The 18,432-nt window shown below is 46.7% G+C and overlaps 1 protein-coding gene across 8 annotated transcripts in view; it reads right to left on the reverse strand.

Moving 5' to 3' along the window:
• Positions 1–2,337: 2,337 nt before the first annotated feature.
• Positions 2,338–18,432, reverse strand: part of ITPR2 (inositol 1,4,5-trisphosphate receptor type 2) — a 246,210-nt gene continuing 230,115 nt past the window's right edge. For all 8 annotated transcript variants that reach the window (XM_069003276.1, XM_069003280.1, XM_069003275.1 and 5 more), the window contains 2 exons: positions 6,539–6,700; positions 2,338–5,300 (listed from right to left, as the gene is read on the reverse strand). In XM_069003276.1, coding sequence (XP_068859377.1) covers positions 5,214–5,300; positions 6,539–6,700 — 249 coding nt within the window. In that variant the 3' untranslated portion in view covers positions 2,338–5,213. The remainder of the gene's footprint in view (positions 5,301–6,538; positions 6,701–18,432) is intronic.

The raw sequence follows: 18,432 nt of genomic DNA on the forward strand, positions 1-18,432 counted from the left end.
TTGGGCAGGGAAGAAGAAGCAAGGAAAAATATCCTTATGTCTTTGGTGAGGGAGCAAGTGCCCCTAGGAGAGGATTGTGAAATTCAGATCGACATATCCCAGTGAAGGCCATTACAGGAAACACTGAGGATGTGCCCAAAATCCACGGTTTTTGTGGCAGCTCAGGGTTACTGGGAACAAAGCCTATAAATGTTGCAGATTTTGAGAGGCCAGAAAGGAGTAACTTATAAAGGGAATTGGAGCCTTTGGGCTGTAACTGGATCCCCACACTGCTCTTGCCATCTGGATGAAATCTGAAAGGTGACAGGGCCCACATAAAGCAGTGGCTGGGTTGACCCCACAGCCTCGCACATGGGTGTGGGTTGCCTTGGCAAAGGCCACATGGCTGCTCCATCAGGGGATGGAGACTGGGCCATAACTTACCACAAGAAGGGCTGCTAGGAAAACCTCCTGCTTATATTGAGTCAGATATTGGATGTTGATGATCTACAACATTTAAACAGAATTATTAAGTCCTAAGGACACCAGGTTGACCATGCTTCTACACATTTTAGCTTATTGCTTTGGTTTATCAGGTAATGCCCCGTGGTCCAGGACGTGCCCAGGTCTCACCTTACCTGAGTGGCAGCAGACAAAGGTGGAGACATGGAGAAAGAAACTTCCAGTATAAAAGGAAAGGTAACTCTTGGCTGTTTGCAGCAAGATAAACACATCGAAATAGCAAAGTTAGAGAGGCTGCTTGTCTTGTGCCTTGCAGCTTCCTGCTTCGGCCTGAAAAAGTGCAGCATATAAATAGAGCGGGCAAGTGTGAGCTGATGATAGCAATACACCACAGCACATTTAAAACCCCCACAGCCCGAGTTCCTTTTGAGGGATTTTGAATGATTTTGTGCAAATTCAGGATGTTCAGCACGGGCACCTGCAAGCAGGAGTCGCGCTCCTGCGGGCATCCCGGGACAGCAGAGAGGTTAGCAGCCTTAAATCTCAGCTTTCTCCCCTCAAAAATAAACTTGGAAGCCTTCCCCAGAAAATAAGCACGTGCTGTCCAAAGAAAACATCCTCGCCTGCAGATGCTTTTGTCACAGCAGCAGCAGCAGTGACGGTGGAAAGGGAGGAGCAGAATTCACTTGCACGCCACAGAGGCGTGAGCCAGTGCCGAGGGAGAGGTTTGCTCCTTGAAACACCTCTTGAATTAAAATGTGCCTTGAGGGGAAGCATTTTTAAAAAGAAAAGCCTTGGCATTAGGTTCTCAGTCCTGCATGCAAACCTGCTCCCCTTTGGGCTCAGAAGCTTAATGCTGGTTTGGGGGCTTTTTAAGTCTGACTGTAATCTTAGTTTGAAAGCCTGCTGCGTGAAACCCCGTTTTCTCTTAGGATATCCTTTTTGCAAAACCATCTAACAAACCTAGTAGTAAACAAGCTGCTTTCTATTTAACCTTAAAATCATACCAGAGAATAGAAAAGAAAGTTAGTTCTACTCAAAGCCTCAGCAAGTTGGTGGAACAGGAGAAACAGCATGCTCTATTTAATAGGATTTTTCTTAGTAATTAATTAGCAGGCTTTTTCTCACTAAGAAGAGGACTTACTCTTTTCCTCATTAATATTGACTATCTGTAAAAAAAACAGCTGGGAAAAAGCAAGAAAAGCACTTGTATGTTGTAGTTTACCAGCCACAGGTTTGTAGGGAGGGCTCTTTCTTTTTTCACAAGACCACAGATTTCCTCAGCCCAAGTTGTCTCAGTTGAGAGACACAGTGGTTTTAAGATGTTTGTCTTTCTCAATTCACCCAGAGGAGTGGGGAAAGCCCTTGGTCTCTCTCTCAATGTGCTACTTGAAAGAGTTACACTAAAAACATTAAAAAAAATTTTTAAAGGAAAAAAAGGTGCAAAAAATTCTTACTCAGAAAAGCCTGCATCACAGTATCATGGAATCATAAAGGTTGGAAAAGATCAGGCAGCAGCAGAAACCCTGAGGCTGTTTGGCTTGAGCCTGCTCCTCTCCACCTGTGACACTCAATCCATCACGATCCCTGCCTCTGCCCACTTCACCCAGGGCTCCCCTGGCCTGAACAGAGAGCACTCGAGCAAATCACACACCCAGCTGCAGCTCAACCTTCGGGAAAAGTGGCATTCCTGGATCCACCATCCTGGACAGAGCAATGGGTGCCTGAAATAAAACAACCCCTCGCTTCCCTCGCTGCGCTCAGCCTCCATCCATTCAGCTGAAGGAAGGGATGCACACCCACAGCCTGGTTCCCCACCCACGACCACCAGCCTGGGTTTCCCAAATCAGAACACACATTTCCCCTCCAGCCTTAGCACCAAGAATGAGACAGACATCTATAAAATGACACACTTTATTAAAAGTTACATTCAGCAGCAATGGACACTTTTACTTAAGTAGATTTTAACTGTCAAGGAGCTTATAATTATAAATCTCTCTAAGGCATTAAAAGCTCTTAGATGTTTTAACTTCTTTGCAATCATTTCATATAAATAGGTAAGGTAAATGATACTTGCCTAGGAAGAGGATACCCCAGCTGCATTAAACAAAGATATACACATAAATAGATGTATAAAACAATGATTTTTGTTATAAACTCATTCATGGGGATATTTCACAATCTTTAAGTCTTGGAGCCTGGCCCTGCAGCCATTATCCACACAAGGAGCCTCCTGTTTGCCTTACCACGTGGGAGTGTACAGATTGCTCACACGGATGAGAGGAGGGCAGGGCCTAAGTTTTGACAGAAACAGCAAAAATGTTGAAATTCTCAGTGAAATGTATTTACAGTCTGTGCAAGTAGCATCACCTACTGTTACTGATTACGGTGGTCTCTCTGGGAAGCTACAAACAGCAGAAAGGCACCCTGGCAAAGGCGAGTCAGCATCTGTTCCCTCTTTGATTTTGATGCTGTAACTCTCCCTTCTGAAGAGCAGGACCTGGGCTCCTGAGCCCGAGGGGACGTGGTCTGGGGTGTGAGACAGAGAGAGCACCAGCAGCAGCCAACTGCAGCCCTGAGCTTGGGGCACAAACCCATCGAGCCTCAAGTTCCTCCAGCTCCAGCAGCAGAAACCTCCCCTGATGTGCAGCAGTGCAGCTGCTTTTTTCTCAGTGTAAACAAGGAAAGTGCCAACCAATTCCAGTATTAGCTAACCACCCACCCCCCAATAAATAATGAAAGTTTAATTTATCTTATAATTGAACTGTGCTTTGAGTTTTATAACCACATGTGCAAGGAAGAGGAAATTGCTGTTATAACAGAAGCTGTGACTAGATCTGATTAACAGTATGAACTAATTTGAATTAATACAGCTACAGGGTCTGAGACACCACCAACTTACTACTGACTTTATGTTTGTGGGCAACTCCTTTGGCCATCACCTCTCACAAGCAGGTGCTCTCTGGAGTAAGGCCAACAGAAAGAGATTTTCTTTCAGTAAAATACACAAACCTCTGATTTCCACATTATTTTTGAAGGACACAATTGAAGCCAATGGGAAATGCTTTAGTGGTAGAAGACATAAATATATTACTACAATATATTGCTTTTATCCCAGTCACATCACTGTCACAAACAAAAAAGAAATAGCTTCAAGAACTGGTTTGAATTTGGGATAAAGAGAGGGAAATACCCCTTCCTTCCCTTTACTCTAGGCCTGTTGGTTTGAATAGTGCCTTAACCAGGACAACAGCATTTCTCCAGGAAGAAACTGGAAAATATTGACACCAATAATATTTTTTCCTTCGATCAAAATGGCCTTTATAACAAAATGAAAATTTTACAGGGGAAAGTCATTGCAAAATTATTTTGGTTTAAAAAGTGACTCCATGTAACAAGAGGTGCATTTTCAAATGCAAGACAATCTGGTAACCAAAACCCACTGAAAATGAAAGTGAACTGAGAATACCACTCCCATTTGTGCCCCCCAATTTTTTTTCCCTAAAAGAGTCCCCTAGGGCTCTGTGGAAACCCTGTAACTTTTCTTTCAAGCCATCCCAAGAAATACAGGATAGAGCAGAAACCTGCACAGGTGATTCAGCTGCTGCCTTTTGTAGGGCCGAGAGCTGGGAGGAGCTTCTCTGATATTGCCCCCCTGTTCCCCCCAGGCTTCCCTGCAAACCTCTAGAAGCAGGGAGGGCAGGCAAAACCATCAGCCCATGATCTTTAGCTCGGAGGAAAGCTGCCAGACTATGGTGTTTATTTACTCAAGTCAACTCTTGCTGAAGATGAGTTTATGGAAGGTAATGACACCATTACAGTTCTGTACAGAAAGACATTTCTAAGCTTTTTTTTAAAAAATAAAATCCCATACACGCTTCAAACCACAGGTATAATTTTTTTCCCCCTGAATCCTCAATTGGAAATTGAATTTCAAACACGGTTTAACTCCTCAGTATGTGGAACCTCACGGCCACATTAATCGAGAACATCTGAAGCCAGGAGAAAGAAATCACTTCCAGTTATGTTGTCAGTGTTATGTGCATAACATTCCCACAGCTGTAGATCCATTGTGCTCCATGTTATAAATAAGAAATTGCATGGTGACAGCTAAAATTCAAAAGCGTTAATGTTTCTCTTTGCAACTCTTTTTCTACTTTTTCCTTTTTTTCTTTCTTCCCCCAATCTTTTGAGGTTTCTCCCCTTTCCCTCCTAGTAGAAGTTACTTGAAGCAACATCACTGCTTACGGACTGACATATTTACGGTAATTAAAAAATAGTAAATGCCAAGCAAATATGACTAATGTTGCTATTTGGCAAGTGAGCCAGAGACGACCTATTGATTCTGAGCCAGGCTGTCGTGCTTGCCTTAATAAACACCTCTCCTTCTTCTGCTCAGCTCGGTTCTGCCGGTGCTCCGGGGAGAAGGCAGCTCCCAGGACACGGCCGAACGCTGTCCCAGCCTCTGTCCCAGCCTCTGTCCCAGCCAGCCCCGGAGCCCTGGAGCCGCAGAGCCCAGCGCAGCCGAGCCGGGCCAGGCAGGGAATACAAACGAGCTGCCTTGTATCGCTCACATTCTAGGTTGTGGTCCCTCTCAACCATGAAAAACAGCTACAAATTGTTCCCAGAGCTAAACCACTTAACATCTTGGCACTTGGTTGTTTTTAACTTTGTAACAATAGGCACTGTTCACTCCTCTCAATCTCAGTTTTTTATTCTATAATAAAGCAGGAATACTGATGAAAGGCTAGTCACGGCTTCTCCCCGTGGTATCAGGGTGGTGGCATGTGATGATTCACATGGGGTGTGTTTGATCCAAGAAAGCCCAGCCTCTGCTTATTCTTCCTTTGTTCTGTCATCTAAGGTGGAAAGGCAGAGAGAGACGAGTTGAGAATTTTTTTTTTTTACTATTATTTAGCAGTCACAGAGCAAGATACATATAAGCAAAACAACAGGGAGTGGAATTCCTTTCTTCAGCATAGAAAATTACAAGTTAGGGATGCCTTTGAAGTGGGAGATCTGTTTCCTGCAAAGTATGGACATTTTATTCTCATTTATACATTATTCTTATCCCCCGGCAGGTCTTACAGAGTATTATTTGTGCTGCTATTGTGTTGTGTAGCCCTGCAGAGGGTCAGCATTTGCACTTGGTGCTGCAGAATCACAGAGCTAAAAGATGGCCCCAGCCATACAGAGTTTAAATTTAAGCCAGGAGAGAACAGATTCAGCCAGAGGGGGATGAAAAAAATCCCACCAGGATGGTGTGGGTAAGCACAATAAGCAATGCTCTCAGCACATCCAGCCTAAACCTTTGTTGGCTTTTTCACAGGGAAAAGTTTTAAGGAGGGATTTGAAGGGGAATAATTAGATAACTCTGTCGATGCCACTGAAGTGCCTCCCATAAAGAAAACACACAGATGCTTTTCTGAAACTGTAATGAGCAAATCAGAGGTGACCAGCACCGGTAGCAAAAAAGGAGCTGACCTTTTGATCCTGATGAGAGAGCAAACACACCAGGTGGTGTGGGCAGGAGCAGGGCTTTAAGGGAGGCTTTAAGGGAGGCTTTAAGGGAGGCCAGCAGCTTGTGCTCCATACGGGAGAGAAGCGGGAGCTGCAGGAGGGGCACCAACACAAGGGTGACGCGGGCAAAGCAACAGGCTCTGCAAATTGTTTTCACAAGGCCACTGTTGATGTTCTTAGTGGGGGAAAAACCCAAGAGCCAGACACAGAAGGCCTTTTTCCCTCCGGGCTCCCATCATCATGCAGCTACTCCTGACACTACAGCGCTTTCACTGCCGGGTTATGCAGCCCCTCATCCCTTCTGCAGTTTCCCCTCCGTCCTCGCACACTCACCGGGAGCATTTCATGACTAATTCCCCCTCGGCTTTTCTCCTTACCTGATCTCTGTTGTTGTTAACAGAGTACAATTTCACTCCAAACCCCTATCAGTGTATCTACCCAGAAAGCTTGCTGGAGGGAAAGATAAAACCTTTGTGAGACAAAAGTCTCTTTTATAACACCGTCCTGACTGTGCCCTGATGGAAGGCAGCACCTTCACCCACACGTGCTCGCTTTGCTACCCACACAGGGCACTTACCTGTTCCTTGAGCTCAGCCAGCTGACTGGAAAGCTGTTTTACAAGGCTCATGGTTGACTCCAACCTCTCTTGCAGGTTCCTGATTTCGTTTTGCTCACTCTCGCCTTCATTGCTAACCAGAGACATGGCTCTCATCCGAGGGAACCAGTCCAAATTCTTCTCCTACACAGGTATTAGAAAAATTAGCCATGTTAGTAGGGGTTTATGCAGGGCTACTAAGCTGAGACTAGAGAATGAAAGCTCAGAAGGACTTCTGCTCAGTGGATGACACACAGCAAGTGAGCTTAAGCAGTAAATTCAGAAAGTATTTCAAATGAGCAGCTTTATTCTTGGTTCTCCTTAGCTACAGGGAAGGTTCCAACTGGAAAATCTGGGCTCCCTGCAGCTGCACCTGTACTGCAGTGTGGGCAGTGTTGGCACATTCATCTGTGGCTCTGGCAGGCAGAAATGCCCCCACTGGGAAGACTCCTCTGGTACACCACCCCCAGGAATGCCTCAGTGCTCCCCGTGCTTTGCTCTTAAGCGTATGCAGGGACACATTTCCCCTCTGTCTCTTCAGCTTGGCTGGTCTCCATCTGTTTCGGCTGTCCTTGCAGCAATGTCAGCGAGCCAACACCAGGAAAACAAGACAAGAGCCTTCCAGACCAGCCTCAAGCACTTCTACTGGAAGAGCAGAAGGACCTGGATCCAGCTGCCCACAACAGGAGATTTAGGGTCCTGGGAATGGCTTAGGCTTCAATATGCTGTTCAGAGTGTGTATCTTGGATAAATTCAAGCACAGCCCCACAGCCAAGGGCTAGCCTGCACTGCATGGGACAGCAGCGAGCTGGGTGTTCCTATATCCATGGACTCAGGCTATGAATTCAGCCATGCCAAAACCACTGTAAACAGACGGTATGAGTCAGGAAGGTGCTGCCTGTCTACATGAGCCCGAATTATCTCCATGGCTCAGGGGCACAGATATTTGTGTGCAGAGCTGAACAGATGGAGGAGACGGAAGGGTGCAAGACTAGGAGGAGTGGCAGCCACGTGGAGAGGAAGCTGCTTTGCCCTGAGACAAAGGGAACAGAACAGGTCCTGCAGCAGGCAGTGCGTTACATGCACGCACCTGTGCCCTGCACCTCGCGGGGAGCGGGAGGATGTGGCTGGGCCATGTGCATGGGGTTTGCAACGGGCCTCTCTGGACATGTGCACTTGATAACTTGAGAAGAGAAGCAGAATGAGCTAAAGTGTGTTTCTTCCAGTCCCCTGAGCCACGAATGGTCCCACACAAATAGCACTGTGTCGGGAGGAATGGAAAGGAGCTCTTTCCAGAAGTCCATCTACAAGACACCTGGAAGGCAGGAGCTCCGATACTTATGTTGTCCAGGTATTTGGTAAAGTTTTAAGTCCATCAAACTGATCATAATGTTAGCCTTTGCCTCTATTTTTCCTCTGAAAATAGAGAAGGCAGTGATGATTCTGCAGCTTTTTCAGCTGGGCAGCCCAGGGCAGCCGTACCTGAGCAGGTCCAGGAGGGCTGGCCTGGCAGAGCTGTGAGCTGGGGATACACCAAGGCTTTATCATGCTTCCAGGAAGATTTCCTTTCAATTCTGTAGTCCTCTGCCCCGATCACCAAACCCTCCCCTCCTACAGCAGCATGATTTAGAAACAACCAAGCTAAGCCTGGGTAAGCATGGCAGCACTTACAGTATTCACGTTTGTCCACTCTGTGTTAGCCCAGTCCCCTCTGTTACCCTGGATAAGACTAAATGCAAATCTGTATGAATTTTAGCTTATTTTCTGCTTTTTAACTCAAAACTTCCAATGAGTTTTTTTTTCTGGCTGTGCAACCCCTGGTCCTGTCACTAAATCAACAAAGATGCCCAGGGAGCTGGAGCGTGCCCCCGGGTTGCATTCTGCAGCCCTGGGCTGTCAGCCGTGGGCGCTGGCGGAACGAGGCCTCTTTGCTTGCCGCTCACTTCTTGTGAGCCTCGTGATCTCATTATGACAATTTACTGTGGTTACACATGATGCCATTTTCAATGGGTCATAACTCATTCAAATCAAAACCTGTTTTCACCAGCTCTGCTGGTGAGCTTGAGAGGAGTGCACGTGACCCTCCCTGTGGATATCCCCAGCTGACACGCAGAGCGGGAGGCTCCTGTTTCTGCCACATGCGTTCCTGCTTACAAGACCAGCATTCATCTTCCACCAGTGCACGCTGATATTTATTTTCAATTTATTTTGGCTAGGATCTAGCAGAGCATTCATCACGTGCCTGGTGTTGAGCACAGGTGTACTCATTTATACCAAGCTTAGTTTGTGCACAGTGCCTTTCTGGATCAATGCCTTTTTTTTTTTTTTTTTTTTTTTTTTTTTTTTTTGCAAAATGTTTGCCAGCAAATTTGTCTGCCACTACAGGCACAGAACTTTAATTCAAGGCAGCTACAGCGAACAGAGCTGCATTTGTACCTGAATGTTTCCTGGAAAGTTCTGGTATCTGCACCCATTACAGCTCCTCTTGCTTGAAGCACCTGAAGATACCAAATGCAAGGCCATAGGAGCCAGCTGAGGGAACAGGAGCCCTTTCAAGGCTCACAACACCACCAAAGTTCCTAAAGCCAGGCTGCCCAGGGAGCACAGTCTGAGACTCCACCATTGTGGCTCCTCTGTTTGCAGAGTACTGCTGCCAGGATTGCGAAAGGCACTTTGCTAGTTTTGTTTTTTCCATCTGCCACTCCCTCACTCCTCCAGGACACAAGGCAGAGACCGCTGGCTGCTTTGGAAAGATCTTTGTGGAGTGACCCTGCACCACACCGCAGCATCCAGAGGCATCCATGAGGATGCCAGACATCCTGGCTCTCCTGAGGCTCCCAGTGTCACCTGCTTCCTTCCTCCTCGGCATGACATTACACTGCCTGGAGAGAGGGATGGCTGGGAGCAGCTGGAGACAGGGATGGAACACGCAGCAAGCACCTCAGCCGCTGTCACACGATGCTGTGGAGCACACAGAGCAGATGTGGCTCTGCAGCTGGAACCACCCTGCACCACGTGCCAGCTCATCTCAGCCACCACGAGCCCCAGAGTCACAGGACTTCAGCGACAGACTCTGCTCATTCACGTGTGCCCAGTTTTTGCCTTCCTAGAAATGCTGTGATAAACGCTTCCAGGAAAGAAACCCAGGTGTGGGTTTAGTTACAGATCAGGAAAATTTGGGCCTTTTTTCCCCCAAAGTATTGTGGAGCATCAAGCGACTTGATCCAAGTTCTATGAGAAGCTGATGGTTTGCATGGACTGGAGACCTCATGAAAAGATGCTGCTGACTTTTGCAGGTGGCAGAGAGGCAACGGGTCAAACACCTGCCCACAGGTCCCACTTGGAGTCCCGAGAGCTACGTTAGGTGCAGGCCTCTTGCTTCTCAGCTGCAATACACATCTAGTGAAATCAGTCCAGCTGTGTATTTTTGTCATGCAAAGGATCAGAAAGATTCAAAATTCAGTAGGAGACACATTATAGCCTGCCAAGCTGTCTTTAGGTTAAAAATACTTATCTAGGTTTCACTGATAGCTCCTTTATAGTGCACACAGCAGGTACTTTCCCTTGCTGAACTGCACGCTTTTGCCAGTCAATATGATCTTACTTTTTCATTGCATTATGAACTGCAGAACTTTAATAAAGGGCAGCATGAAAATTAGCTTTGGCAGACAGCTCTGTTTGCTGAGTCTATACCACAAACAAACAGCAATTGGTGCTGGGGGCAGCAAACTTTTGATCACAAACCTGCCAGGATCCAGAAGGCAAGCTGGACAAGGCTCCTTGGCCGAAAATTTCAGTGTTCATGGGGGAACACGCACTCTTGTGACTGCTCAGCAATGGGAAAGCTATTTTTACTTCAAGGTAATTGCTTGCCAATTAACTGGAGGTCATTAACATGTTTGTACAATCCCAAACATTTGTTCTGGGACAAATGTTTATGGGCTAGGTCCAGGGTTCACCTTGACCAACACCTTCAAGCTGTAACATGCAGGAGCACTCCTGGGGGTGTGCAGGATGTTATCTGTCATGCCTTACCCATTACTCTTAGAAATCCAACCATTTTGCCCAGGATAGCATTCACTCAGAAATTTGAACCCTGCCTGGAACCAAGAGGCAATTTGGAGGAGGAAGGCAGGCTCCTGGCAGGGAGCAGGGCAAACCTCTGCAAACAGCTGTCACGGGACTCAATCAACAGCCACCAGGTTAGCCTGAGGTGACACAGCTCGAGCATTAATGAGCTCACAGAGAGGGAGCTATGTGGATGGGACCCTTTTAAACGAAGTAGCTGCCTGGACAAGTAATTAATTGTGAAATGTACCGAAATCTTCTTTCTAAACAACCACCGTTTAAGGCAGTATGTTGTTAGCTGTTATTGTTATTTCATTCTTGCACAGGACGGCAGCAATTCACAGCCCACCTATGGATCACAGCATCTTCCTGCTCCACACTCTTCCCGCAAGCATAACGTGTGCCTCGCAGGATCCATATTTATGCAGACATCTGTGTCCAGGGCACAGCGTCAGCCAGACAGGAAAGCTGCAGGGACAGAAAGGAGCTGCAGCCTCCTCTCCGCCAGTTCAGCTGGGGGAAAGGAAAGAAAAGGGAAAAAAGGCAGGTGGGGCGAGCCAAAAGGCTGCGGGCCAGAGAGACTGCACACGAGCAGAGCAGACATTTGGTGTGGCGATCCAGCACGCCTGCTCCCTCTGTCCTCCCCCTCGCCTGGCGGGGCTCCAGCCACAGGCACAGCTCCCCCAGGGCCAGACCTCTGTGCAAGTGCTCTGGGTGCACGTCCTCGAGGTGCCCACGGCGAGGGCACATGCCTGAGAAATCACAGGGCTTAGAGGATTTGCTCCTTGTGCTCACTGAAAAACCTCAAACCCTGCGTCTCACAGCGGCGGGCTCAGAGCTAAAGTCTGTGTCTGCCTCCTGCAGTTTTCTGTGCAACTCTCTCCTTCCCCTCTGTGGGCTTTCCAGGCGGATGGCAGAGCTGTGGGATAAGTCCTCCCTTCGGTAAAATATTGCCAGTTTTCTGACTTTGCTGGCTCTGGCTGAGCATGGATGGGGAAAAGACTGAAGAAATCTGTTTAGAGTTCCTATACTTTGTACGAAGCCTCTCTTGAGCCATCCCTGTCCTGTTGGCACAGCCAACTGGCTTCAATCAAGCTCTCACGCTGAGCTGAATCCATGCCTTCGGAGTAATTGGCAGAGGGATGTTTCTTTAGGAGGTGCTGGTTTCACAGGCTAGCAGCGAGATGGATCAGCTGCAACCAGCAGGAAAGACTGGGCTGAGCCTTTAAAAAATAGATTACTAGATAACAGTGAGAGAAAATAGGTCAAAGAGTAGGACAAGGGGGATGAAGTAGAGGAGCAAAGGCAGCCTTATGCATACTTTCAGCCGGTGCTACTGCACGGGCGCTGCGAGTGCCACGCCACCACTGTCAGATGTGCCAGACTCTAATTTCTCCAGCACGCTCTAATGCAATGACTCTCAGCCCTTTCCACCCCGTGACCCTTTGTTGCAACATGAAAACAAGCCCTTTCAGGACTTCCCTCCTATCTGTTCTCCAAGAAAAGTGGTGATTACTGCTCATGACTCCTCTTGGACTGTGACCTGCCCTGCTGCACGCACCAGGGCAGGAGAGCGGCCTCCGTGTCCCCCAGCCCATGGTTCCGCAAGGATCCTTCTCTCCTTGGTGACTGTCATCACGAGGGCTGTGCTCTAACAGCAAGGCTGAGAAAACAGAGGTGCTGGAAGCCCTCTTGCTCCTCAGCTAGATGGTTGCTGAAGGGTGCACAAGGCGAGCATGGACATCAATCACCAGGAAGGTTTGCTACCAGCGCCTTCATGTGCTGAGCTGGGCTCTCCTGGAACACACCTTTGTGGGCATGCAGCAAAAACAGCAGCAGTCCCCAGAAAAGGCTCCTACAGCTTTAGGGAGGCTGAGCCTCTTTAGAGAGACTGTAGCCCCTCAAGTGCCCATTGGGGTGGTAAAACTGCTGCACTGGTGCTGAGGAGAGACCCTGCTAGCCACCCCATGGCCTCCAGGGCTAAGGAGTGGTACTGCCAGTCCTATGTGCCCTCAGCATGAGGGCAAACAAACTGGGCAACACGGCTCTCCAGCAGGCAGCCCCTGCCCTTTCAGGCATGAGAATGAACAGTTCCCTCCCCTTTTCTGGGCCAGCACCTTGAATAAATACTTTAGCACTGGGTACAAAGAGATCTATTTACTGAGAACTATTCTGTATGTCTGAAACGCAAGTAAGTCCATCCACTCCCTTCCCCAGGATGCTGCCCATATAAGCAGAGAGGGATCAGTCCAAACGACCTTTCAAAAGCTTTTATTTTTTTTGTCTAGGGACAGAGTCTGGTTCTAAAAGTCTGGAGTTATGTAGCTCCTATAGCCACCTTAAAAAGGGATTTTAAAGATTTAAGCTATCGTGTGCTTTAGATGACACAGGGCAATAACCACTTTGTGATTTAATCACAGACAATAATAATTTGGTTCAGTGCATGATTCAGCTAATCCACAATTTGATAAACGTTCATCCTAAACTACAAACCCAAATAGCTTTCTGCAAATCCTGTTTGACACTTTAATGTTAAGACTGCATTTGATAAGCAATCTGTGCTGTACAAGAATATAGGGAGGGAAATTAGGAATTGTTATGCATCTATATGCATCCACAACAGTAATTCAAAGAAAGTAAAAATAAACCTTGGCAATTACAGATAAATCTTTATGCAACAAGAAAACGAATAGGTTTGGCTGGGTCTGCACTGGATTGATACATGCTACAGCTCCCACAGCTCACAGAAAAACCTGTTACCCCTGGAAAGAAGGTTGAAACCACAATGCAGACCCACTGTCTGCTTTAGCAGTGTCATTGATGCATTTACTTTCATTTTAACTTGGCTGAATGTTTTCGAGGGCTGCAACAGAATCTATCACTGCAATTCTGAGTAACTGTGAGTTCTTCAAGACTGATATCCAGGCCAGGCAGTTAAAAATGTCTCAGTGTTTCTGTATCAGCGTTCCCACTTATGATACCCCTGCAAAAATTATGGTGAGGAATGATAATAAACCCCAAATTGCAAAGAGTTTTCTCTGACGCTCTGTGGGGTAGTTTTGACACTCAAATTGAAGCTCTGTAAAGGACAAGCACCGCAATATTTCTGCTTATCAAACACACCTAAGGGACTTGGCATTTACCTCCAAAAGATGGAAACTATCATGAAACTCATTTTTTCCAGCCAGGGCCGTAAGTTTGAACATGCTCTCACACCGTTGTTGTGGGCAAGCCACGTGCCAACAGCAGGTCTGTGAGTCACAGCGTGTCCCTAGAGAGAAAAAGGCCACCCTGACCTGGGCTGCAGCAGCCAGAGAGGAGCCACACAGGAAGGGATCCCACTTCAGCAACTCTGCCCTGCAAGGTGGAAAGTAGAAACCAAACTAAGCAGCTTTGTCTCTGAGATGGCACATTCCAGCCACTGTCCAGGTGGAACCTGGGCATCTGTAGGCGTGCAGAGACCACAGGGGACTCACGGGAGAGCCATGGCACCACTCCTGTGTGCTTGGAGAGCCTCAGCTTGTGTCCCATCCAGTGCCGCTTTCCTGCAAGACATGTTTGCTTTTTGTGTTGTCCCTTCCCCGTTGCTCATTTCTGAGCTGTTGCTTCCTTCTGTTTCAATTGCTCTCTGCCGCCTTATCTCCCTCCTAACCCTGATAATTGATATTGTCCTGTGCAAATCTTCAAGAATCCCAACACTACCATCAACAGCTAGGATTTGGTCCGTAATATTTGCACCCTTAAAATAGATACAATTATAGATTTGTGTAAAACTTGAGTTTATTTTTCCACATTCCTATGTTTTCATGTTGTTAGTGGTTACGAGACATACTTTAGGAAAAACACTTCAGATTATTCATTTAAAATAATTAAATTATTTCTGATATAATCCCTGGATCTTGTGCATAACGAAACATCTGGTACAAAGGTTAGAAAATAAATGTTCTTGGCTTTTTTTTTTTTCTTCTTTTGTTAAACAGATGTTGTTGATACAAAACACAGAACTGTAAATCATAGCCTGCATGTGGACACAGACTGTCACTACCGAGCACAAATTTACTGTGGCTAGATAGAGGTTTGAAACAGCAATGAATCACTGGCTTACTAACTTTACTCACGTGGGTATGGTTTCAATATTCTGACATTAAGTGCACATGTCCTTAAAGAAAGGACCTTGTAATGGCAGCCTGGGAGGCTCTGGTTCAGTTCCAGCTGTGTCCGTGTGGGAAGCTCAGCCAGGGCAGCCTGTGTGCAGGGGAACGTGGCAGGTCTCTGTCTGTGCCCTCACACTGGGGAGTGCCCGGGGGCTGCTGTGGAACCCCGCAGCCTCGGCTCCCCCAGCGCCAGCCAGGGCAGCGCTGGCACAGCCGAGGGGCCGAGCTGCCCGCGCAGCCCCAGCTCTGCCACCGAAGTGCCTCCAGCTCTAACCTGTTCCTCCATCTGCTTCCCCTGCTGCTCCCCACAGCATTTCGGCGAGTTCACCGTTGGTCTGCGGGCCAGGACCCCGCCGAGCCCAGCGGCAGCGGCGGCACTGCTTCCCGTTGGCTTGGTTCAGAGTGACCACAATTCCGATGTCTCTCCGGCCCCTTGCCGCTCCCACTCCCACACTGCTTGCGCCAGCAGGCTGAAGCCCCCGCTTCCCCCTTTTAATATTCCTCTTTTAATATTGATTTTCCTTCACAAAACACGCCAGCAGCACACTCCAGACACTGAACTCCAGACAAAAGCCAGCGGCACAAATCCCACTGCAATGGAAACGTACCCTGCAGTACCAGGCCACAGATGAAGTCTCCTCCTTGGACACACATGTACCATCCAGCTGGCGAGGACACCACAAATTTTGACCTGCTTTTGTCAATGTGCCTGCTGGTTTGATCCAATGGATCAGGGTCTAACTCCAAACCACAACCTCTACTTCCTAGCTTTTGTAGCACAGGATTCAGGATCATATTTGTTGAAATTTATGTTTTGGGGTTTTTTTCCCACATTTAGCTTTAATTCTCTGGTCCTGTCATCTTGTATTTTGCAAGTACTGTCCATTTCATGGCTTTAGCTTCAAATTGGTGTAACAGAATCTTTGGGAAATACAAAGACTCAGCTGGAGACTCGTTTTTCAGAGGCTCAGGACTTGACCTTGTTCTCAGCTTTACACAGGCAGAGCTCTGCTGATTGCAGCGCGATTGTTCTGGTTTAGGGTACTGCCAGAGCCAAGGCATTTTGAATCCTGATCTGAATGTTCCGGCTTCGGGCCCATTTTCACTCTGATGTATTTTGCACATGGGGCACTATGAAAGGACAACTGAAAGAACAACACTTTCTTTGAAAATAAGTAAGAATTATTGACTATCACCACACAGAACAGTTTTCTTAAGCAATGCTACAATCATGCACATACCTTACACATGCACAAAATCATGGAATCATTAAGGTTGGAAAAGATCTGGCAGATCATAAATGCACATACTCAAGTACCACTCAGAGGAGAGGATTAAGATCTAAGTTCCTCTGTGAAGCATCTCTTGACAAAACAACACCAAGCAATGGCCACCTTCCAGTCCTGTGGGCTCGAACACTATCAACCTGCTCTCTGACCCCTTGCTCTGCTCAAAGGCTTGCCTGTGGATTCCTCAGCACAGCAAGAACAACTCCTTGCCCATGCAAGGGCAAGGATTGGCCCCATGGCAGGTCTGGCTGCAGCAGAGCCCACAAGGTGCCACCAGCCCCCTGGGATGGAAGCACAAAGCACTTTTATTCCCTTCAGGAAATAGATGGGAACCAGCAAAACTGGGCCCTCTACTCATTCAGGTTTGAGTCTACCATGGGTTATTTTCAAGGCTGCAGGCATAGATCAATAAAAGAAAAAAACACCATGGTACTTTGTGACCCTTATCTGCCCATACTACAATTTCATTTAGTGCTTTTGCTAGGAAATATTAAAATGGATCCTCTGTACAGATCTGCTTTTTCTTTTTTTTTTTCCCAGTCCAGCATTTTAAATGGTGTTCTCTGTTCAGTTAAACTGAATTTTCTCTTGAGAACAAGCAGATGATCGGTTTCACAGGCCCGAACTTAAGATTTTCCTTCAGCAACACCCAGCAAAATGAAAAACAGAAACAAAACATTTTAATCACATGTGTATAAAATACACAGGGTTCATTAAACATGATTTAAAGTTGACTGTTTGTTTTGGAGACTCTTTAGAGCTCCTACTAGCCCAAACTCACAGAAGTGTAATGTGATTCCTGATCTATTGAATTTTGGAGGACGGCTGTAGTGGGTTCCATTATATATAAATTGGATGCAGCCAATTTACAATCTCCGATATATACTTTTATCTCAAAATGCCCTGTGAGGCAATTGTGTAAAGTACTTTATCAGGGATTGTTGTTGGTAATATTGCAAGAATTCATGATGTAAAAAATACATCAATGTCATTTAAATTGAACAAAATGGTTCCCTTTTTTTTTTTCTTGTAGAGCATTTTTAACCATCTTCTCAACAAATTTGTTCAATAAATACTGTATGAAACAAACATTTTGCACTTTGTCCCACAGATGCAATTTGCCAACCTGATTGATTTCTTTCTCTACAACTAATCTGATTTCTTTAGGCTATACATCTTCTCTTTTATTAAAGATGATGCAATCTTAGCTTTTTATCATACACACATCCACCACACAAAAAAGAGAGAAGATTCTGCAAAGCAGCCTTGCAACCAAACAGAAAAGCCTGACACAAATCTCATAAAGCTGATCCCAAAAGATAAATGGCACAATGAGACCAAAGTTACACAAATTCAGAAACTTATCCATGCAGAGGAATATGGGCCAGTGGATTTTTCCTCCTGTGACAGATTCAGCAAAGTAACTTCATAGTATCTGTAGCACCTTGTAAATCAAGCTCATGCCAATGTTGCACCAAATTCACCAAATCTTGCAGTCTCTGCACTGTGAGATGTCAGAAGCAGAACTGCATTTTTTGTAGCCTTTCCCTGGTTTGCATCTTGCAGAATCTCACTGCTGTGTTTTGAGTCCCAACAACTTTAGGCTTATTTACTTTCAAATGGAGTCCCTGATCAGACTCATCTCCCTGTTCTTTTACTGACTGCCCTCATGTCTTTGGGGAACCCTGTAGCCTCTCCCTTCCTCAGCATCTGCAGTTATCTGCCTTGGCTGTGGACAATTTTTCAGTCTCTTTCCCATTCAAGCAGCCAGAGGCTTAGTACCACTGTAATACAAAGAGCAATAATTGTTTTCAAATGTTGCAATAACATTCTCAAACAGCACTGAAGTGTTTGGTGTCTGTTGCTTCCCTCATTGAGCAAAATCAATTAATTCAGTTGACATGTTTCAGGATCTGCTCATCACATTGTTCCTCTGGGGCTCAACTTCTTATCACTAGCTGTGATCCCAGTCAAGGTCCAGCTTTCGCTGGCAAAGCCCTCTGCAGCCTGTCCCAGGAAAAGCGGGGCTCTGTCACTGCCAGGATTTTAAGTGCAACAGTAGGTGCCTATCCAGTGCCTTGGAGAGCCTTTCCATCACTTGGAGTCACAGACTAAAGGTCTGCCCACACACAGATCCATCTCAAGCCACAGGCTTCTTTAACAAAGGGATAAAAGATGGCTTTTGCAGGCTGCCTGGAAAGTTAACAGCTCCAGTCTCTGGCAGGTCGAGGCGAGAGTGGATTCCAGCAGGGAACCGCAGCCCGTGTCCTGCCAGCAGCGCTGCTTGGCTCGAGGGTGCTCCAGCTGGAACACCTCCACTCCCTGTTCCTGGGATGTGCAAGTTTCAAGGAACAGAGCCTTGTGT

Source organism: Aphelocoma coerulescens, chromosome 1A, assembly GCF_041296385.1.
Source record: "Aphelocoma coerulescens isolate FSJ_1873_10779 chromosome 1A, UR_Acoe_1.0, whole genome shotgun sequence".
NCBI lineage: Eukaryota > Metazoa > Chordata > Aves > Passeriformes > Corvidae > Aphelocoma > Aphelocoma coerulescens.